Raw genomic sequence first — 18923 nt, forward strand, 5'->3', positions numbered from 1 at the left:
GTAATTACGACACTAAACAAAATGTCCATTTGTAATCTATGTGAATATCCTGGTAGCTGCAGGTACAAGAAATTCACCATGAAAAAAATTCTTCAATATGAACAGTACACACAGACAATTGAAAGGGCACTTTCTCTTCAGACCGTTGGTGCAATAAGATACATTGATAAAACACCGCATAATATTGGAAACTAACTGAAAAAGCTTAAAAAGGAGAAGGTGAGCTCATGCACTGCTTCCGTGTTAAAGTGCACAGTGCACTTTACCAAAAAATACTCCATTATTTTGGAGAAATTCAGACTTAAGACTTAATTGTTATTACTTGCTTGGTTGTTACTGTAATCTCATTGGCTCACTGTCTTCCCTCTGAGGACTTTGGCTGTTGTTTATTTGATTTAAACAGTGATTTCTAACTGTGGCCATGAAGGGCTCCTGTTTCGCATAATTAGGTCCCGCTTACACGACAAAGTGTAAGTGCATCGCATCGAATTTGTATATTCGTTCCAGAAAAGAATTTGCGTTTTTGGCAATGTTTTGAATACGATGTCCATTTACAAGAAAACGACAGAAACCACAATGTCGTTTATATGCCTGACCACTAGTGTGTGCTGTTTTTTGTAATGAAACCACACGCATGCCTGCAGAGAAACAATACATTATAAACATTAACAGTAACGTGTACACAGATATTTGTATAGACGGACAGACATTTTCCCTCGTTACCATGGAGCCTGTGTCAAAGTGTTTTCAAAAAGTTAGGTTTTCACTAGCTCCAAGTGCCGTTGTCATGGAAACAGACACCCAAGACGCTACAAAAGTCTTCTGAAAACATTGTGTAAACGTGGCCTAAATGTGTGTAGAACTGTCAACAAGCTAGTAAAACACTCCATCACGAGTCCCTTGTTTTTAGTATCAGGTGTTTTGTGGCAGGAAATGACCTAAAAGGTGCAGGACAGCAGCCTTCTGGACAGAATTGGACAAACCTTAAAACTCGGTTTGTTTCTCTGTCTGACCCTAAACACACATTTCAATTGTTTGTCATATTTATGCTGTTTCTGCTTAATATTTGACTTTTAATGTAAATTCAAATGAGCAAAAGATGAAATATTCTGCATGTTAACACTAAAATAAATATATAATTCTGGTAATAACTTGTATCCACTACAACAACATAGCAGGACACAATGCTGTTGTCTCTGATGGGTCTATTTGTACATTTCTCCAGCTTAAGAGTTTGTGGATGTAGAAGTCATGCTTTGCTATGCTCTCGTAGCCTCAGCCTTTGATCAAGCAAATTAACAAACAAAAATAAATATCGCGACAATCGGTAATGAAACCAGAAGCAGCCACAGCATGAAACCCATGGAACCGCTTGTGTTGCTTCCTCAAAAAAAAACGACGAGAGACGAGACAAAAACGTCTTGGATTTGGTTGGAAGACTGAGGCGGGTTACTGTAGCTTTTCTTGGTGAAGTCAGTCTCTATGTGACTTTCTCTTCATGTGATCATTAGTCTTCTTTTCTGTCTCTTTTCTCTCGCTTTCCTTCTGGTTTTATTCTTTTCTTTTTCACTGTTTCCATCCTCTGCTGTGTGTTTCCTGGCGCCTGTGCCCTCACTCTGCCCCCCTCTGTCACATCTGACACCTCTAGACGGTAAGTGGCTTTTCTTGTTGGCCGCTGATTTTGTCAATTCCCCCGTCAGTGTTTTGTTCGCTCCCGCAGCCTCGGTTTAAAGCGTCTACCTACTGAATCTTTAATGAGACGTGATAGAAAAGAAAAACGACCTATTAGGACTCTGCGATCTGTTACAAGACCTTCCAGTGCAATTACAGTTTCGTAAGATGGAAAGTTAAAATGCACACTGCAGAGCAAAGAAGCTCTGCATGTCCACGTGTCTAATCCTAACCGACAGTTGCAGTTTCTGTTGATTGCATCAAAATCCTGAGCTATAAAAAGATCACAGGCTCTGAATCTGCGAAATCTTACAAAGCGGTTTCTTTGTGTTGCTTCTAAATTGCATTATCTCACATTTTCTGTGCTTGGTAAATCAATATTTTAGGGCTTTAAGACTCCCCCGTCTTGTTGAGGCTGGAACTTTTGCAGTGCAAGTACCTAACCCTTCAAATTTAATTAAATGTTTGAAGGAAAGAGAAGGGAAACACAGACTTTCATACAAATGATCTAGTCATCGCCATCTGTGCTGTTTGGATGAAGGGAGTCAGATGGAGGTTTTTTTTTTATTTTGCTATGAACTGGCTTCCTTCAACCAGTTCTGCTCTATTTTTATCACTTTTTCAATTGTGTTTGGCAAAAAGGCTGGATCCTCCCCCCACAGGTCACCAGTCTACAGAGAGACAGATAACCATTAAACAGGCCCCCGGCCACTCTGACGGCCAATTAGGAGTCACCAGTTTGTTCTGCCCTGCATGTATTTGGACTGTGGGAGGTGATCGAAAAGCTCAAAGACAAAACACGCCGGCAGAAACAGAAAAAGCCCATAAAAAAAGAAGAAGAAGAAGAAGGCAGGGAGTTCAAAGCAAGAATCGTCCTGCTGTTTAAGACAAACTATCAAACATTTGTATCCATGAGCCAAGTTGGTGATGTAATTTATCAAACTGGGTGGAACTAAAAGAAATAATGGACAAAACCCAATATCTCTACCTCTCTCTATCTCTCTGTCTCTCCCTGTTCTTTCATTATAATCTTCTTATGTATTCCTTTGTAACTGAAAGAACCTGCAGTGTGTAAATAACTCATCTGTCACACTCCAGTTGGCAGAAAATGGCCCTAAAAAAAATTGACGGCATTTGACATTGCTGTCTCTCCTGACATGACAGGAATACAATGTCTGATCTTTAGCGCTGTCAAAGACGTGTGACGCTGATTGAACGCCGTCATTTTCAGACCTTCCATGCAACAATGAAACACAGTCCATCATCACTTCGTGTGGTTCAGGAAAAACTGGAAAAATGATTTCTTAGATGGGAAAACACAGATTATTATTCTCTTTTTTTTTTTTTTACATAATATCTGAAATAAAACATACAACATTGAATATTTGATGGAAGGTTGAGAAGCTTCTGAATAATCCTACAAATGCGTGTTTTGTTTCGATCAAGGTTTTGTTGACATTCTTTCTCCATTCAAGCTCTATCTCCAACCAACAGTTTACATGAACAGTGAAGCAGCAGGAAGAAAAATGGCGATACTTCAGGCTAAAGAGAACAATGAATCTGTCAAAAAGAAAAAAAAGAATGAACCAAGAGAGTTACATAGAACACAGTTTGACAGAAACAATGGACAAGATTAGAGCTGAACGCATCTTTTGTGGTTTGAAAAACTGGAGAATGGAAGTTTAAAACCATTCAAACTGAAGCGACATCAGTCCAACAAGCCCTGCGATGCGGTGGGAGGTTGTCTAAGTTTACAGTGGAAAAAATGTGGCTACATAAAGAAAAAGGTTGGGAGTCACTGGCCTATATGAGTTTGCTAATACAGTGAACTGCCAAGGCGATTTGACTGAAAAGGACATAAATGTATGGGAAAACGACCTTGACAAGTCTACGCAAACTGTGTTTCACCCTCTCACTGTGTTAGTTCATTTATGAAATTTTCCATTTGCCAAAGTAATAAATGAGTGGTTCTTATTCTTTGTTTTAGGTGAACAAACTTCGTCCAAGCGTGCGAATCGGTCTACATAAACCATTCTCATGATGGAGCAATTGTGGCTCAGTTTGTAGAACTGAACTCAATTCTCACGTCTCTTTGCTCGATCGTATGTCAAAGTGTTATGAATATAATTTACTATTTGATTAAAGTCTCTTGACCACTCAGAACCAAGTAGAACCTCATTTGGTCTTCTTCTTGTAACAACATGAACTGTAGATTCACACTGATCCTCCACATACTGTAGACCGGGGGGGGGGGGGGGGGGGGTCAAACGTGAGGTCCCGAGCTGAGATATAAGTGTTTTCTCTATTTGGTAGTGTTTTCTGAAGTGTTCACTTCCAGGCCACCGTACACAAGTGGCCTGAAACTGAACAAAAGAATAAACAAAGTGTTGATGGAATCAGAAAACTAGTTAATGGATCAGCTCGCACGCCAGAGTATCTGAGCTCCAGCGTGTGCGGTACACAGACGATGAGGTAACGTGTGAGAGAAGGAAGGAGTTGAGCCTCTCCCAGATCTACTGAGATGCATAAAAGAAGCCAATGACACACGGACTTCTCGGCCGTCTTGTGTTGATGAGTCTGCGTGAGCCTCAGATTTAGGGTCCCTGATGGCGCCCTCCGCTGTTTCGTAGTTCACCCAGGATGGCCTTTTGCATACTTTGGTTCTTATGAGAGATTATTGCTTGACTTTCTATTTTTCTCTCATTTACAACCAGTCTGAGCATTGCACTCTCAACCCTACGGTGCACCATCACTTCCAAAATAACCCTCACATGGGATATTGTGTCTGAGAAGGCTACATATGGTTCAGTCAACAGATCAAAATTACACACAGTAAAAAGTCAGGAATACTCCAGCAGGTTATTTTTAACATGTTCTCGTGGCTGAGTGGCTGACATATGGCGGCCAATTAATATTTGCATTAACCAGCATTTGAACATGTGTGATAACTTTGTGACTGTTGAACGTGTAACAGTTGAGAACTGAGCAATTAACAGTCGTGACATAAATAAAAGTCATACAGAGTCAGCAAAGTCGCGTGTTTCTCAAATTAACATCAGCCACCAGGTCCTAACGGGTGAACCATGAAAAGCTGCAGCTCAGCTGATCTCCAGTTCGGTTTCCAGCTACAGTTTTGGTTCTGCACAAAAGGTGCAATAGCTCACAGAATTCCTCTTTTCCAGGACAAAATGATCAACCTCAGCTTCTTGAGGTTGTTCAGGGCAGCACGTCTCATCAAACTCCTCCGCCAGGGCTACACCATCCGCATCCTGCTGTGGACCTTCGTTCAGTCTTTTAAGGTGAGAACCATACACACACAAATTCATCCGTAAGGCCTCATTATACATGACGTTCAAGTGAAAACGCGAGACCTTAGTTGAGTTGTGTGTGTGTCCGTCTACACGATAAACGGCTTTTGAAAATGGCTCAAGTGGAGCTTGAGAACTGGACAGCGCTCGGTTGTCTCTGTGTAAATGGTGGACGACGTCATTTCCAAGTAAACAGACAGTTTTCAAAACGTTTCTGCATAGACACAACATTTTTTTGAGCAGAAAACGCAAAAAAACCAATGTATTTTCACTTGAAACGTCCTATCAACAGGATCTAAGATCCACTCAGGATGTCCGTGTGAGCCAGATTGATTTACGGTTAGAAGTGCATCGCAGAGAATTCAAACGGAGAGCTAAAAGTCTCAACAACACGTCGACGAATTCCTCCTGTTAGTGAAAGAATCGAACTGAGCGGGTGTCGGCAGACGGCAGCGGTTCGCTCTCTGAGCCCCCGCGGGACGAGTTGAGTTAAATGTAGAGTGCCGGGGCCGCCGCCCAGAGGATTTATAGCAGGTTTAATGTCAGCAGTGAAAGCTTTTCAGCTCAATGAAAATGGACAGAAGCTACGGATTGTTAGAAGGTGGCGATTTAATTACCGGTACAACAAATGTTGGCCTCCTCCTCCTCCTGCTCCTCCTCCTGCTCCTCCTCCTCCCTGTGGTATAAATAGCCGGGTAAATGAATGGACCAGCAGGTCAGCCTCAGTGCTGGGGTTTCTCAAAGAACACCGTAATGTCTTCCAACGGGGCTGGTCCTCTGTGGAGATGTGAGTGTGTGTGTGTGTGTGTGTGTGTGGAAAAAGCAAAGCCACGGTGCACTGTGAGTGTTTGGAGGGAGAGAAAAGTGTCTGTTTCTGCTCTTCGACCATTTTTCACCATGATTAATGGATTTGTGTTCCAGGCTCTCCCGTACGTCTGCCTCCTCATCGCCATGCTGTTCTTCATCTACGCCATCATTGGAATGCAGGTGAGTTGTGACGCTGCACCGACGACGTCGCCAGTCAGCAATGCGGACTGGAAATGTTGTTTCCTCGGTAACGTGTCAGTGTAGAACTTTGCTTCACACACGATTACATTCAATCCAACCTTCAGTTTAACTGCGATGCACATATCGATCGCCGCAGGAAAGCCTTCTTCCATCTCAGAAACGTTGTTAAACGTCATTCCACACTTGCTTTACAACCCGCAGAAAAACTGGTGCACACCTTCGTGTCCTCCACTACGAATGATTTGTTACCATCCTGGATTGAAGTGGGAAAAGGACGACGACGCAACATAAAAGCCAGATGGATTTTGGTTGAACACAAAGTCATTTATTTCTCTAATTTCTGAACAGACAAAACAACAAAATTGCAGCAAAAAGAACCAAAACAACTTAGTTTCAGGAACACCGGCTGCATGTGTGGACAAACAACAGCATCAAATAGAGGCCCAACATGAAAACTACGTTGATTTCAGTTTACCTTCTTTTCCCAAGGACAACATCCATTGTTTTCAAAACTTTTCTGAAAGGAAAATGCAAAAACAAGGTGTTTTCACAATAAATGTCGTGGTGTAAATACAGTCTTAACATGGTTGCAAGTAAAGTTTGAAGTGAAGACAATCATGACGTCCAGAAACAAGACAAAGGCTCTAGAATAAAGGCAAATATCAAGAGAATATATTCTTTTTTTTTTTCCAAGAATAAAATCAAGTTAAAGTGTAAATGTCAGAAATTATGAACCTGAGATTTTAATATTAAAACGTGTTAAAATTGAAGAGGACATGTTTTTTTCTATTTGTCTGTTAAAAGAGTAAAACATGTTTTCAGTGTTGAAGCTTGTCATAATAATTGTTCTGTTTTACACTTACAATAACTTATATTTTAAAACACGTGTTTCACTTATTTCTCTTTATTTGTTTGTTTCTTGTAAACGAAAAGACAGTGAACACTGCTGGTCTGGAAGGAATCATAATTAATTCTTATCTTTATCTCTCAATGAAACCATCTTTTCTTTTAGTTTTAATAAGATACTCTTAAGGCTTTTTCATATTTCATGTTGAATGTATAACTCTGCGCTATAATTAATGCAAAATTCCAGTGGATCACCAGTGATTCAAAAACCACAACATAAATCTGGCTGTCGGGAAATTATCTACAGCCACCATAATGGAAAGTCAATAATAATAAGTATATGTTTGACACTCCTGAACTCGGTAAATTCACCTTCAATAACAGCATTTGTTTTTAATGATTTTCCTTTACTATTATCGGAATCAGAAACAAATTTAGTTCCAGGTATAGTTTTAACACAATATGCGGAATTCGTTCTGGTTGCTGCAGACAGTAAATGCAGAGATAAACAAAGAGGCAAGATATAACAATGCAAAGAAAGAAATATATATTTGAATTTAGAAGGAATTAAGTGAAATCACAATTAATGTCAAAGAAACAGGAGAAAAGGAACAATATATTTTTTTTGGTGGGGGGGGGGTGATTTCTACATGTACACATTATTTTTAAATTATTCATTGCATTTTGGACTTGTTCACTTTATTGTTATATATTGACTTTATTCTGAGAAAAATCTTTTATTTTAGATAAGGTATATGTTTTTGCTAAATGGTCTCCGTTCTCAATCTATCTTGAAAAGTTGATTTTATATTGACATTTGAGCTTTATTCTTCAGCAAGATTATTTGAATTAACATCGTTAAGGGGTTATATTGGGTTAGTTACTTCTTGCCATTGCAACTTTTTTTATTGAACATAATTCTAATCATATAATCATAATTCTGGACATTATACATTTTTTTAAAAAAGTTTGTCTTGCCTATTTTTTAACCTCTAACACCACGTGTTCTCCTGTTTCTCAGGTGTTCGGGAACATCGAGCTGAACGAAGACGCTGCCATCAATCACCACAACAACTTCCAGACCTTCTTCCAGGCCTTGACGCTTCTCTTCAGGTGATTCTCCAACTGAATATCACCCAAAACCTGCTCTCCAACCCGTGACTCTATAAACAGCTGTACCACATGTCTCTTCTCTCTCGTCTGTGACGTACTTCCTGCCCGTGCTCCCTCGCCGTGACCCTCAGGAGTGCGACAGGCGAGGCCTGGCACGAGATCATGCTGGCGTGCCTCAGCAACCGGCCGTGCGACAAACTGTCAGGAACTACGGAGAAGGACTGCGGCAGTGACTTTGCCTACTTCTACTTCGTCTCCTTCATCTTCCTCTGCTCCTTCCTGGTCAGTGTCCATGTCAGGAAAACCGAGGACTATTCACGGATTTTTATAATACTGCAGAGAGATTTAAAAGGGTTGCATGTTTTCTTCACTGAGTTACTCTCTAGAGGTTTCTTACGCGCCTGTTTGTCACTAATGTGTCACTTTACCTCAGCATTTCTATGTTCGACTATTCCACCTGCCAGATGCTGAACCTCTTCGTCGCTGTGATCATGGACAACTTCGAGTACCTGACCCGGGACGCCTCCATCCTCGGGCCTCATCACCTGGACGAGTTCATCCGCGTGTGGGCGGAGTACGACCCTGCGGCCTGGTAAGTACTTCAGCTGGAGGGTAATCCTCCGGGTTGTCTGGGATTACAGCAGGTAGAGCAGGAAGCTCCTACATTGACTCCGACGTTCCAGCAGGATGACTCGGTGATGTGCAACTGGAGAAAAATACCATTTTAGCAGCAACGGGTGGATGACATTAAGCCCCGCCGACCCCCCGTTGACCATAGTGATTCATGTAAATCCAGCATTCCACTCCAAGTCCACTCAGCTCTCAGCAGCTGATACGCTGGCATTTTCCAGAACTGTGAGATTTCGATCCCTCCATCCACGTCAGGAAATATCGGCCTCCGTCATCCCTGTCTGCATCCTTTATTCCAGCCCGACGCGTTTTACCCCGACTCTGTGAGGCGTAATCTGTCTCAGATTACGTAAGGCTCATTAAGTTTGTAACTCCGGCTTCGCGGGAGCTCTTGTCAGTGAGTCAGGACTCCACGAGAGGTGCGAGATGGGAAAGTGCCATCACCTGACAGACATTATGGGGGAGGAATTATTTACTTCTTTGAATATAAATGAGCTGCTCTCAGCAGTGTCGACACTCGAATTCAGCACATTCTCAAATGCTTGGGCTCATCAGTGCATCCAGTCGGGGTATATTTAAAGCTCAACATCTTCAGATTTTATTGGTTCTCGTGGATTTAAAATGAGGAAATTAATTTAATGATTCATTAGTTTTTCGGCGAATGTTTCGTTGCCACTAAACTAAATTCATCATTTGCTGGTATGCTGCAATTTCATTTAGATGAGTTTATTTTTGCCTCTTCACTAAAGAAAGAAAAGCAGCCTTTGACTGCATCCAATTTATCCAATATTTGATAAGACTTATTTTTCCATACTGGAGGCAATTTGACCAATTTCAAGTTCCGTGTGTCAGATTGGAGGAAGCAGAATTACAAACCAACGGCATTGTGAATGGAGTGTAGCACCATCACTGTCAACATGGTGAGATCCAACATTCCACACCCCTGATGTAGAGTCTTGTATAACCCAACGTAATGTATCTGAGGTTTAATGATGGTGGGGTTGATAAAGGTCAGCTGGCCTCATTTTGTAGTCCTGGACATGTCTCTGAAGTTCTCCCTCAACCACCTGCTGCATGTCGCTCCTGTTTTCCATTCCGTGTGGCTGGAAAACCAAACAGTGCAGCAATAAGAGAGGAGGAGATCCAGGCCCGTTTACACGACAACGTTTCACCTGAAAACACTTTGTTTAAGAAAGGTTTTTCGTCGACATCACAGCATTTGTAAAAATGAAATAGCGAGTGTGCCAGGCCATGAGTCGGTGCTTGTTTTAGTAATGAAACCACGCACACATAGGCACAGAGAGCAATACGCTGTAAACGCTAACGACGGTAATACACGGACAGTCATGGACAGACAAGGAAGTTGGATTGCTGTTGCTGGTAACTCAACTGTAAAACTACCAAGTCCCAGGAGAATCAGGACTGGGAGTCATGACACTCTGGAGGCAAACATTATTGTCCATCTACTCGTGCATGCGCAGTAGCAGCTTTGTTCCACTTTGGATGCCATTTTCAAAAAATGTGTCTTCTTTCACTTCAAAACATTGTCGTGTAAACGGGGCCATAGTCATTAAAAACACCGAAAAAGAGTTTGAAGATTGTTGCCTTGAACGTTGTTGAGTGAATGTGAATATAGGCTACTTGATGCCAGACGATGAGAGGCGTGATGACTAAACCTTTGACCTAACCTCTACAACATCTCTTATGTTTTTCAGCGGGAGGATTTGCTATCAGGATATGTACAAATTGTTGCGTTTTATTTCGCCTCCCTTGGGCCTGGGGAAGAAGTGCCCCAGCAGGGTGGCTTATAAGGTTTGCACTCCCACACAGTCCCCGGTTTGGTTTCAAACTGGGGCGCTGTGATGGTTTCAGACTGTTTGTTCTCATTCCCTGCGGTGCCAGGGAATGACCTCAATCACACATATGCATATGAACGCCCATCGACCCTCCACTAACCGGCTGGCAGGTAACCACGGACACTTTGGGAAACAATGCAGCAAGTCAGGCTCAAACAGGAGTCATGAAGTGACCTTCTGATATATCTAAGCTGTCCAAACACAGGAGGCAATGAAAAGAGAGAGCATTGTGTGCTTTGTTTCCGATCTGGTTCCTGCTGATGTCTCTTAGCATGCAGAAACAAAAGAGCATCTTCAGGGAGTTCTCAGCTGAAGGTCTAGTTTCTGTCGAACACGTTGAACGGTGGCTCGGAACTGTTTGAAGCTGAATTCTGTGATCATGAGAGAAAAAGAAAAAGCTTCAAAATTATGCTTCAGTGACTTCAGATATATTAAAAACCAACATCCGGACTTCATAAAAGAAGCTTTCGAATGTAACACATATCTACTGTCCAAACTGTCATAAACTCTTTGTTTAGTGGGCAGGCTTAGGATTGTATCATCTCGCTTTCTTTTTTTTTTATACCCTTTGCTTAATTTTATTTTTTAATACAGATGTGTATATATTCCAATATATCGGTCATTTTATTCCAAATGACCAATGAGCCAAGGCATATCGCCAATGTGTCTGTAAAGATTCCTACTCATGCATATTGAATTGAAGCAGTGGTTATACATTAGCCATGGTGATAGTTTAAACTGTAGGTAACACAGTAACCGCCTGTCAGTCTCCAATCCGCTCCAAAGAATGACCCTGCATTGTTTACAAAAATACAATAACATCTGCAAATCTTCCAGAGTCACTTATTTCAAGACTTTCGACAGTGTTTCTTAACATAGATTTCTTAAGCTGAGTACTTCTTTTAGCAAAATGCTCTCATTCCTAAACACATACCGTCCCTCAGGGTTCTTCCCTCTGATGCAGGGAATCCTCCGGAGCATCTTCCCTTCTTCTTCCTCTGGGATCCATTCCTGAATCTGTACATTCAACTCAGATGGCATTCCAGTCCATGATATCCTGGAAATCTTATTAATAGGGATTTCTGTGTCTCCCTCTTTTTTTTTTTTTATCCCCCATTCTACCCCCTCCATTCTCTCCTCTGGGTTTTCGACTGCGTTCTGTTGCCACGTACCTCCGTCCTCCCTCTATTTCACCTGGGGACTCCTCGTCCCTCCTCCCACGGCCTCCTACCAACCTCTCCCTCGGGAAGCGGCCGCATGGCTTACCGCGATATGTACGAGATGCTTCGCGACATGTCTCCTCCACTAGGTTTGGGAAAGAAATGCCCGCCCCGAATCGCCTATAAGGTAGAATGACTCCTTCCTCCACCCCTTGTCTCGCCTGCTCCTCCCTCCCACCTACCTCCTCCTTCCCTTCACGTAGTCGCTGCTGGTTCCTGCTTCCATCTGTCAAACGTCTCCAGGCTTCTGTTAGTGTGTTGCCGTTGATATCTCCTGTCCCGCTGTTGTGATGTTCTTTCTGTTCATCTGTGACGCTGCCTGGTCTGCAAGGCTTTGCTGCACTGATTTACTGCAGGGCCATGCAACACTGGATTACATTAGAACAGATCTGAAGCATGTGGGGGACAAAAAAACAGTATGACAAATTATATTGTAAAAATGCATCATTTGTTTGTTCATTTCAGAAATATTTACATTTACACAGCAACGACTTATATTTCTGTCAGTTTGTTAGTTAAATGACAGTAATTCCATGTCTGCATAATGTGAGTGGGGGGTTAAACCCATTTAGAACCGTTATCAGTCCTGAGATCTCATTGTAACCTCGTCTTGCTTCTTGTTTGGCTCGCACGGCTGCCTTGGCGCTCCTGTTGCCAGCAGCAGGTGGCTGTTTGCTTCAAACAAGCTCTGATGAATTCAGCATTCGCCATCTGCCCAGCAACCATTACAAGTTCAAGTTAGAAAGCTGAAGAAGAGAAACATCAGGAGGATCGACAAGCGAGTTCAACATTTAATAGCTTGACTTGCAATAATTTTTCTGATTTCCGTCTTTTTTCAGACGCTTCAAATGTTTATAATGCCAAGGGTTCCTCACTGAAGAGATCTGGAATGTCACTGGTTTTCATTCGAGTTTCAGGAATCTTGATATTTAATCCCTGTTTGATTTTAAAAAGAAACCTAAATCAAAGATTGAATATTTAAATTATTGCCATGTAAAGTAATGCTTCGTGACAAACGCTCAGGGTTTGGCACATTTCCCTCAGCAAGATAGTGAAGCTGGTGTCAAATTACAAGCATTGTGTGTTGAGCACTGAAAAAAAAGAAGCTTCCGGGAATGACGACCCCAGAGCTGGACCATAACGAGACAAGATCTTACTCATGGAGATTTGCTCTTGTAGACTTTGTAAATTTAATGTAGACATGTGAACATGGCCCAACTAAAAGAAATAAATCATGAGATTTGTTGTTTTTGACTTTGAATTCAATGACGCACTTGCAGTATAGATGCAATCCAACTAATGGATGTTAAAACATGTTTGAAATTGAAGCCAGATGATTTTTCCCAAGGCGTTATTGAAAGATTTATTATCTTGACAGTACACATACAATTTCAGGATTGATCTTAAAATTGATAACTATTGTTGTGCAGCGTAATCTCAGGTTGTATCTACAGTTAGCTGCTGTCTTTGCAAACAAATGACAAGCATTGTTAAAACCAAATTAAACAAAAACACAGATTAAGGCCTTTTTTCAGGTGAAAACCAAAACTTTTTGTTGCATTTTGAGAGTCTGTTAACGCAACATTGTTATTTGGAGCCACTGAAAGTGTAGTGCATTCTGCACATGCGCTAGTTGAATAACAACAAGTGTCATGACTCCCAGTCCATTCTCCTGGGTCTTGGTAGTTTTATGTTTGACAGTCACCAAAATAACAATCCAAATTGGTCATCTGTTCATTACAAAATTCTTATTACAAAAACAATAAACAGCACCCACTACTGGCCCTACCATAAAATTACATCATTTTCAGCGTTTCTGCCCTTTATGTGGGTACAGACATTTCAAAACATTTCAGTTTAGAAACAGAAATGCAAAAGTTATATGTATTTCACTTAAAACTTAATCAGGTTCCTATCTAGTATTTTTTTGCCTCGTCTAATGAAGTTTAGTTACATTTATTACAGAACGTATCATTAATAAACAATATTTCGACATTGTTGAATGTCAGATTACTTTTCTAAAATGACCCACTTTCCAAGTGGAAAGTTCCCAGTTGGACAGCATTCAGATGTATATTTACCATTATGCAGTGGGATTTTTTTCCCCCAAACTACTCAGCAATATGCATTATGGTTGAGCAGTACTGGACCATTTCAACCCTCTTCATATCATCTCCTGCACTCGGTGAAGCAGACGTTGTCCAGGGTTTTCTTGACTTGATTTTCCGGAGGCGGAGTTGAGTCCTCACCTGAACAGTCCTCAGGTCGTCCCGTTCAGCTGCACCCAGACTTAATGTGAGTGGTTCTGGTGGTGCACAGCTGTCAGAGTGAATCACGGTTAACGCGGCGCTGCCCTTGCCCCAGTTCTAAACGTCTGAGTCTGACGTGGCCGCGTCTCCAAATAGAACTCTTGTTTTTGTGAATCGACGGGGGAAAGACATAAACACAGACGTGCAGACGGACCAGCGGGACATTTGAGAGCGCCGCTCGGATTTTGTGTTCCCGCTTCACATTTGTCTGTTGGTTTCCCCCCTCCTTCTGCCACCTCGCCATTGATCACGCTCGTTTCAAAAGCTCGCTCTCATCAAGACGAGCACATCTCACCCCGAGAGCTACAACTGTCCCCGTTACCCCGTAGTCTCTCCTTTTATGTTCCGTCTTCAGGCGAAGCGTCACCACCGTCTCTTCTCTCGCCCTCTCCAGGGATTTCTCTCCTTTCGTCTCCACTGTAACTTCCCCTCAGTGGATCTTCACATCTGCTTGTGTTCATGTTGTTGTTGTTCTTCAGTCTGTGCGTCCTCTGCATGTGGACGCCCTCTTGTCTGCTGCCTTGCTTTTCCTTGTTTTGTGACAAACAAGACTTCCCGTGTGGAAAAGCTCTTCGGTCCTGCTCTGCTCTTCCTCGCTCTTCTACTGCCAGAGACTCTTCCTTTCTCTCTGTCTATGTTTCTTTTTGACCTCTGCTCTGCTTGAAGAAAAGAGTGGCCGTCGGTCTCGGTGCTTCTTTGCTCTGCTGCTTGCTTTAATCTCTGCTGTGAACACACGATACTAACTCTGACATGCATGCTCACATGAATCACTCATCCACCAGCTGTGCATGGGTTTATGCTGACCAGTGTTTTTGTTTCAGGTCTCCTGATCTACTATCAAAATGATGATTCATTCCAAGCTGAGCGTTGTTTGCTAATAATTTTTAAGTGGCTTACTACAAAAAAAAAAAAAATCAGCGATTCATTTCTAATTGAGCCTCTGTGCTGCTGAGCTGTTGTTGCTAATAAGCGCAGTCATCATTGTGACATTTTAAATTGCTTGTTTGGTTTTTAACCGACGCTCAATTTAAAGTACATTCAATTTACGTCACTAATAGAACCGAGAAAAGCAGGAGATCGTCAATTTGGGGAAACAGGAAGTAGTAGGCATAGTTTGATAAGGCTGCTATATTGAGGGTGGTTGTGGCGGCCAGCTCTCTCATGTCGCCTCGAAAACCAATACCTGGTTTGAGTCCCAGCTTGAGGCCTTCATGTACGGTTTGAAATCTGGTTTACTGACCAGGTTGTACTTTGCCTTCAGAGTCAGCTGGAAATGACTCAAGTACCCAATGAACCTTGAACAAGAAGCAAGAATCAAAATAAACCAAACTTTATTTATATAGCCCTTTTAGTAGTAAAGTGTTTTACAGGGTTAAAACAGAATAAAAGCAGGGTGATACCCACCGACCCCTTTGCCCCCTGCTATTGTATATACACATCAAAATTAAATAAATTAATAAATACAATCAATATCTAACAACAGATAAAAGGGGAAGATTGCAAAAAGCCATTTTAAAAATGGACAGTGTTGAGCAACAACATGAACATTGTCCGCAGGCCTCAGAGTTTCCAGCAGGCTGCAGAAACGAAGAGCAGAGTGCTGAGAAGCAGCCTGACCGGTGGTCCTTGTGTTAATGGTGGAAATGATTAAAAGGCCGGTGCCACAGGACCTGAGGGTTCACGCTGGCTCAAAAAATAAAAATAAATCTGAGATAAGAAGGTGCAAAACTATTAAGACTTTAAAAAAAGATGGATGAATCAATAACACTTACCCCAGTCTGTTTTGGAGTCTACAAAGTGATTTAATTTGGTTTTAGGGTTTAATTCATTGCTGTGTGTGAATGTCATTTTAATTTCCTCAGAGCAGTGAAAGCCTCAGGTGGGCAACAGCCTCCATGTTGAGAAGCAGTGATCTACAAGTCTTCACCTTGTTAGAAGTGGGAGTTGTTTTTAATTGTTTTGTCTCATTATTCTAAAGTTCGAAAGGCCTCATTTACATTTTCAAGTGTCAACACAAAACTTCTGTCGTTTCTTGGGTATGCGTTTTGACCACAATGGTGCTTGGAGCCACTGAAAACACAATTTTTAAATTAAATAACGGTCATCAAGGGAGAACTTTTTGAAAGTAACTCCAACGCCATGGAAATGGTGGAAAACACGGCTTTTCTTTAAACCCCCTGGTACTCCGCATGCACGCTACAAACATATTAAATTGTTCTCTTGCACATGCGTGAGTAGATACAGCTTATTGCTTCTCATAACGTTTGGATGAACAAAACATATCAATAGAAATTCTCTACCTGATGAGTATTTCAATTCGGTGAAGTTGAATTTCAATTGAATGCTCCATTCACTGGAAAATGTTTTTCTGATAGTGGGTCTGTCTGCTTTTCTCAGTTCTACGTACAATTTCCTCAAATGTTATATAGAAAACCATTGGGCCCAGTGAACAACACATATGAGAAAAGATCCAAATAATGCATATTGAAATAGCGCTCCTTTCCCTGTGCGCTGTTCTTCTTCCCTGGTTCACTGTGTCTCCTCTCTGGCCTCCCTCCCTCCCTCTCAGCGATTGGTGAGGATGAACATGCCAATCGCAGACGACAACACGGTGCATTTCACCTCCACGCTGATGGCCCTCATTCGTACCGCCCTGGAGATCAAGCTGGCATCTGGTGAGAGACTTAAAACTACAACATCCAGAATCGCCCGGCGGCCGCGCTGACGGCTCTGATGATGATGATGATGATGATGATGATGATGATGTGATCAGTGTGGTGCTGATGTGATGTGACAGGTTTTGTCGGGGGGGGTGGGGGGGCTGATCTGTCTGCAGGGGTCCTGGCACAGCATTTGTGTGATGTGGACCTGAAGCGAGAGATAAACCGAGTGTGGCCCAGCCTCTCGCAGAAGACCGTGGACCTGCTGGTGACCCCGCATAAATGTAAGGAAAAGTCAAGTAGTGATTCCAACTTGTATCAGAAATGTATTTTTGCGTATGTATTTATTGAGTTTTTTGTTATTTTCAGTGGAACAGATATGCAACATAAAACTAGGAGTTGTATTCCTCCCTGCAGGCGTTAGTCTCGTCGGAATGTCCCGTCATGACCACTGAGATGTGATCCTGTGAATGACATTTATTATCTCCTCACCCTGGCAGCTGCCAGTAGGTGGGAAATGTCAGACAGCCAGTGAACAATCGCTGCTTGCAGTTGATGTGGCGGCAGTTTGAAAAATGGAAAAATAGCAGCAATCTGAGTGACTCCCACCAAGAGCAAATCGTCATTTGGTTGTTTTCTGTCCAAATGTCCAGCTTCTTTCGATTGTTTCACGTCTCCACAAAAAAAGAGGAGTGAAACAGCATAATGTTTGTTGAGGGCTGAGAGAGCAATGGCCATGATTTACCGAGACCCTGCTGTGCTCTCATCTCCCACCAGGGGTCCTGCAGTTTATGTGCATTCTGGGAGAAAAATCTCAGTGTGTCACACTTTGTTGTGTACAAACTGTGGAGCTGCAGAGTAAACAGGATACACTGGTGTCATTACTGGGTATCGGGGCCGATACGGCGTACTCGTACTCGCAAAGTGCACTCGCGAGTATTTATATGTCAAGAGAGGACAAGTGATGTCATCGGTTTGGAGATTCTGTAGTGTTCATGACAAGTAAGACAGAATGTAAATAATGTTTGGTCAAAATATCCGGATTAGGAGAAAGTTGAGTCGTACAACAGTGGAGTTCGCGATTCATATTTTATAATAGGACTCACAGAAGGCAGCAGGGTCAAAGTTGCCCCCCTTGAATCTAAATGTTTTCTTGTATTTGTCAGAAGTGCCTGACAAATCAGTCCAACTGATGGAGGCTTATCCTCAGGAGACGCAAGAGATCTGTTAATAATATATTGTTCCAGATACCTTAATTCATCTTCAAAAGTAGGAAAATAATCTACCTTGATGGGTCATATTTCTGTGGCTGTACTGACTCCTTATAATGTCATTTGTTGATAACCAATACAAACTCCGTTCTTTAGGGCTCATTCTCATCTGCATGGTGCTCTGAATCCCACCACATTCTTCCTGGACTCCCGCTTTGTTATTCATCTGGCGCCATCTACTGTTCACATAGAGGAACTGTGTGTCTCTGCAGATAACGAGCTGACCGTTGGGAAGGTCTATGCTGCTCACATGATCTTTGACTACTACAAGCAGAATCGTGCCAAGAAACTCCAGCAGCTGAATTCTTCGGGGGGACTTCCGGTAAAGTGTATATAATGGAATGACAGTGATTTAAAAAAAACTAAAAAGAAAAAAGGAAGGTAACTGCAGCAGTTCAGCCTGGAAGCAATGGATTCTTTTAGCGAGATCCACTGCCCTGATCTTTTTTATATAAAACCCAGTCTTAAGGCCTTCGTGGTATTTTTTACGGCAGCTTGTGAGGATTTTAATCTTATTTTCTTAGATTAATTAAATTATTATAATTTACTACTTCATTGACACTGTTTCGTTACTACTAGTACTTTACTATACTTTTACACTTTTACTGACACTTTATTAATACTTTTTTTACTACTTCTACTTTATTGATACTTTTTCACTATTGCTGGTAATTTATTGATCTTTTTTAATATTAGTGTTATTACACCTACATATAATCTTCTCTCTCTCTCTCTCAGACACACAATCCACAAAATAAAAGAGTTATTTCTGTTTGAACTTAGTATTGGAATTATGGAAATTTCATTTGTTATTCAACCTTATCAATTTTAAATCTGGTATATTGTAACTTGCCAGTAAACTTAACAAAGGACGATAGATTTCGAAGATGTCTCCAACAATAATAAACCCGCAGAGATTTATTCCCCCAAAAATTCTAATTTCAGTCATCAGATTTTTGGTGTGACCCAACTAAAATGGTAAATTACTAGTAACTGCTAAAATAGCCAATGTTACTATTTGCAGCCAAATA

At 41.7% G+C, this 18923-nt stretch overlaps 1 protein-coding gene across 1 annotated transcript in view; it reads left to right on the top strand.

The window, feature by feature from the left end:
• LOC308140133 (voltage-dependent N-type calcium channel subunit alpha-1B-like) overlaps positions 1-18923 on the top strand; it is a gene marked incomplete at both ends in the record, with an annotated part of 213483 nt that overhangs the window by 180349 nt on the left and 14211 nt on the right. Inside the window, 9 exons of the mRNA XM_080509811.1 lie at positions 4854-4970; positions 5901-5966; positions 7855-7946; positions 8078-8228; positions 8411-8538; positions 10292-10388; positions 16531-16636; positions 16798-16905; positions 18105-18214. Of these exons, the coding sequence (XP_080365937.1) occupies positions 4854-4970; positions 5901-5966; positions 7855-7946; positions 8078-8228; positions 8411-8538; positions 10292-10388; positions 16531-16636; positions 16798-16905; positions 18105-18214 (975 nt within the window). The remainder of the gene's footprint in view (positions 1-4853; positions 4971-5900; positions 5967-7854; positions 7947-8077; positions 8229-8410; positions 8539-10291; positions 10389-16530; positions 16637-16797; positions 16906-18104; positions 18215-18923) is intronic.

The sequence above is a fragment of the Blennius ocellaris genome (assembly GCF_963422515.1).
Source record: "Blennius ocellaris genome assembly, chromosome: 15".
In the NCBI taxonomy this organism is placed as follows: Eukaryota; Metazoa; Chordata; class Actinopteri; order Blenniiformes; family Blenniidae; genus Blennius; species Blennius ocellaris.